At 46.8% G+C, this 2,585-nt stretch overlaps 1 protein-coding gene across 2 annotated transcripts; it reads right to left on the reverse strand.

Moving 5' to 3' along the window:
* Positions 1 to 240: 240 nt before the first annotated feature.
* LOC118997701 (four and a half LIM domains protein 1) lies at positions 241 to 2,169 on the reverse strand. Of its 2 annotated transcripts, XM_037061506.1 has the most exons (2): positions 1,412 to 1,953; positions 241 to 1,224 (listed from the first exon to the last, which is right to left on the reverse strand). In XM_037061506.1, the coding sequence occupies exons 1-2, from the start codon at positions 1,909 to 1,911 to the stop codon at positions 1,140 to 1,142; spliced, it is 585 nt and encodes a 194-aa protein (XP_036917401.1). In that variant the 5' UTR covers positions 1,912 to 1,953; the 3' UTR covers positions 241 to 1,139. The 2 variants fall into 2 exon arrangements, with proteins under 2 accessions (XP_036917401.1, XP_036917400.1); XM_037061505.1 differs by having other exon boundaries at positions 241 to 2,169.
* Between the last annotated feature and the right edge of the window lie 416 nt (positions 2,170 to 2,585).

Raw genomic sequence — 2,585 nt, forward strand, 5'->3', positions numbered from 1 at the left:
ACAGTCCTAAAAATCACAAGAGAAGGGGCATTGGCTGGCCTCTTTAACACAGAGACAAAGAGCAGAGACAACAACTATGTTACAAGGGTTTCAACTCAGCTGTTTGGAAATGTCACATCCGTGTGTCAATGACAGTCCCCGTGCCTGCTCACCTACCCCTCTAGAGTGTCATGGTTACTTTTGTGGGATGATTTCAAAACTGCAGGAACATTTGAGCGGGCTAAAATATTTTCATGCAAGTCTCCAAACCCATAAACCATGTTGCTATTAATACTAAAACAAAATATTATTAAAAAGAGAAAAACGACAGGTGGGTTAGTTTTGTTAAGCTTCCAGAAGTATTCATGGTGACGATATTCCTCTGAAACAGGCTCGTTTTTTTCAGATCTGCCTACACTTTCCAAATCACCTGCATGTTCCATGCTTGGCAGTAGGAACACTGAGAAAACACAGCACACAGGGAACTCAAAATATTAGTACAGGTAAAAGGTCAGTTTAGAATCACAGCTAAGTTCAAATGTTAATTTCTAGAAATTTATATTAGTCAATCAAAAGCACAAAAGAACAGAAGGAAGGTTTTGATGAGGAAGTTAAACCATGCATTTCAGTAAGTTCTCTTTCTGCTCACAAAAGAGGGTGAGCAGCGAGTTGGAGCAGCCGCTGCAACTCTGTGTCGTGTGATGACAGTGGGTCCCAGCTGAGTCACGAAGGGCACCTCAGTGGGAGCTTTATCTCTTAGGCTTCTTGCTTACATCACTAAGCAGCTAAATGGTTAGCACTTTTCTGCTCTATGATAAACATGCAGAAGAGTCGATCTATCTAAGTGTTCATTTTTTAAACTGCAGCCATTGCAAAATTAACTTTGCTGAGGAGTTACTTGTTGCTACATCCTAGTATGATCACTGTGTGCCCTTATTTGAGTAATACTGTAAAATGGGAGAAAAGACAGAAGGAACAACTTTGAAGAAGTGAAAGGCCACTCTTTCCCTATGGATGGTGTAGGGCAGAGGGTGAGGACACAAAGAACAAGATTCAATTCCATTTTACAGGACAGGAGCCCCTGTCACTTTACAGCTTTTTGGCACAGTCGGGGCAATACACTTGTTCCTGATGGAAAACAAAGCGCTTGTTGGCCAAATTCATGGAGCACTTTTTGCAGTGGAAGCAGTAGTCGTGCCAGGATTGTCCTTCATAGGCCACCACACTGGAGCCTTTACCAAACCCAGTGATGGGGTTCTTGCATCCAGCACACTTCTTGGCCACAAAGTTCTTGTAGCAATCCACGCAGTAATACTGGTCCTCCACAGCTGTGAAACGCTGCCCAGCCAGCTTCTTAGAGCAGGTAACACACACAAAGCACTCGGCATGCCAGGGCTGATCCTGGTAAGTGATTCCTCCAGATGTGATGGCCTTGTTGCACTTCACACAATGCTTGGCAAATTTGGCCTCATGGCAAGTTACGCAGTAGAAGTCCTCCCCTTTAGGGAAGAAGCTTCCAGTCCCGATGACTTGCTTGCAGTTGCTGCAGGTAAAACAATCTTTGTGCCAGACGGTCTTCTTGTACTCCACGTTCTGATCTCCTGCCACGATTGGCTTGAAGCAGCCCTTGCACTTGGGGGAGTCCTCCCGGGTGGTACACTTGTTGCATAGGATCTTGTTATCCTTGGACACAAAGGTCTCGTTTGCCAAAGGGTGCAGGCACTTGGCACAGTGGAAGCAGGTGTCATGCCAATAGCGGTTCTTATAGTGCACCTCCTTGGAGTCTGCACCAATGGGCTTGCGGCATTCCACACAGGTGTTGGCGCAGAACTTGTCAAAGCACTTCAGGCAGCAGTGGTGGCCATCCTTCTCCACGTACTTCTTCCCCTGCAGGGGGTCCCTGCAGTAGTGGCAGTCAAACTTCTCGGCCATGGTGCCCACCTTGTACCTGGAGGGACCTCACACTGGATGTGTGGACAACGCGATGTATTTGGCAAGAGCTGGATGTAGCTGTCAATGACTTCCAATGTGCTGCCTAGGGATGCTTGGCAGCATAGCTGTCCCGGAGGCTGCCGCTACCGGCACTGAGACCGAAGCACGCGGCGACTGCAGCGCTGCTGGTGGTGGTGGTGATGGTGCTGGTAGTGGTGCTGGTGGTGGTGGTGGTGGCAGCGGCAGCAGACTGAGCCCCCTCAGCCGGGCGCAAGATGTAGGGCCTCTTTTCTCTTGTTCTCACATTTATGTTTTCCTCTACTTCTTGAATACGTGCAATGTATTTATTAAAGTTTTTTTTTTAAATATCCTTGTTGCTAATTACTTCATGTCCATCATTTCTGGGGATTACTTTAAAAAATTTTTTTTAATCATCAATCGAGGATATGCTTAGGGAGGGAGAGTGGAAGGGAGGGAAAGAGGGGGAGAGGGAGAGAAACAAGCTGTAGGACAGAATCATCAATAGGTTGCTTCTCATACGCATCCCTACAGGGGATCATACCCACAACCCAGGTATGTGCCCTGACTGGAAATCAAATTCACAATCTTTGTTATGCAGGACAACACTCCAATGAACTGAGCTGCACATATCCAGCCAGGGCTCTGGATATGTT

The sequence above is a fragment of the Sturnira hondurensis genome, unplaced genomic scaffold (assembly GCF_014824575.4).
Source record: "Sturnira hondurensis isolate 20B ecotype Veracruz unplaced genomic scaffold, ASM1482457v3 Scaffold0013381, whole genome shotgun sequence".
Taxonomy (NCBI): Eukaryota; Metazoa; Chordata; class Mammalia; order Chiroptera; family Phyllostomidae; genus Sturnira; species Sturnira hondurensis.

Coding starts and splice junctions, on each gene's coding strand:
- LOC118997701 (XM_037061505.1), bottom strand. CDS start 1,911: ATGGCCGAGAAGTTTGACTGCCACTACTGCAGGGACCCCCTGCAGGGG.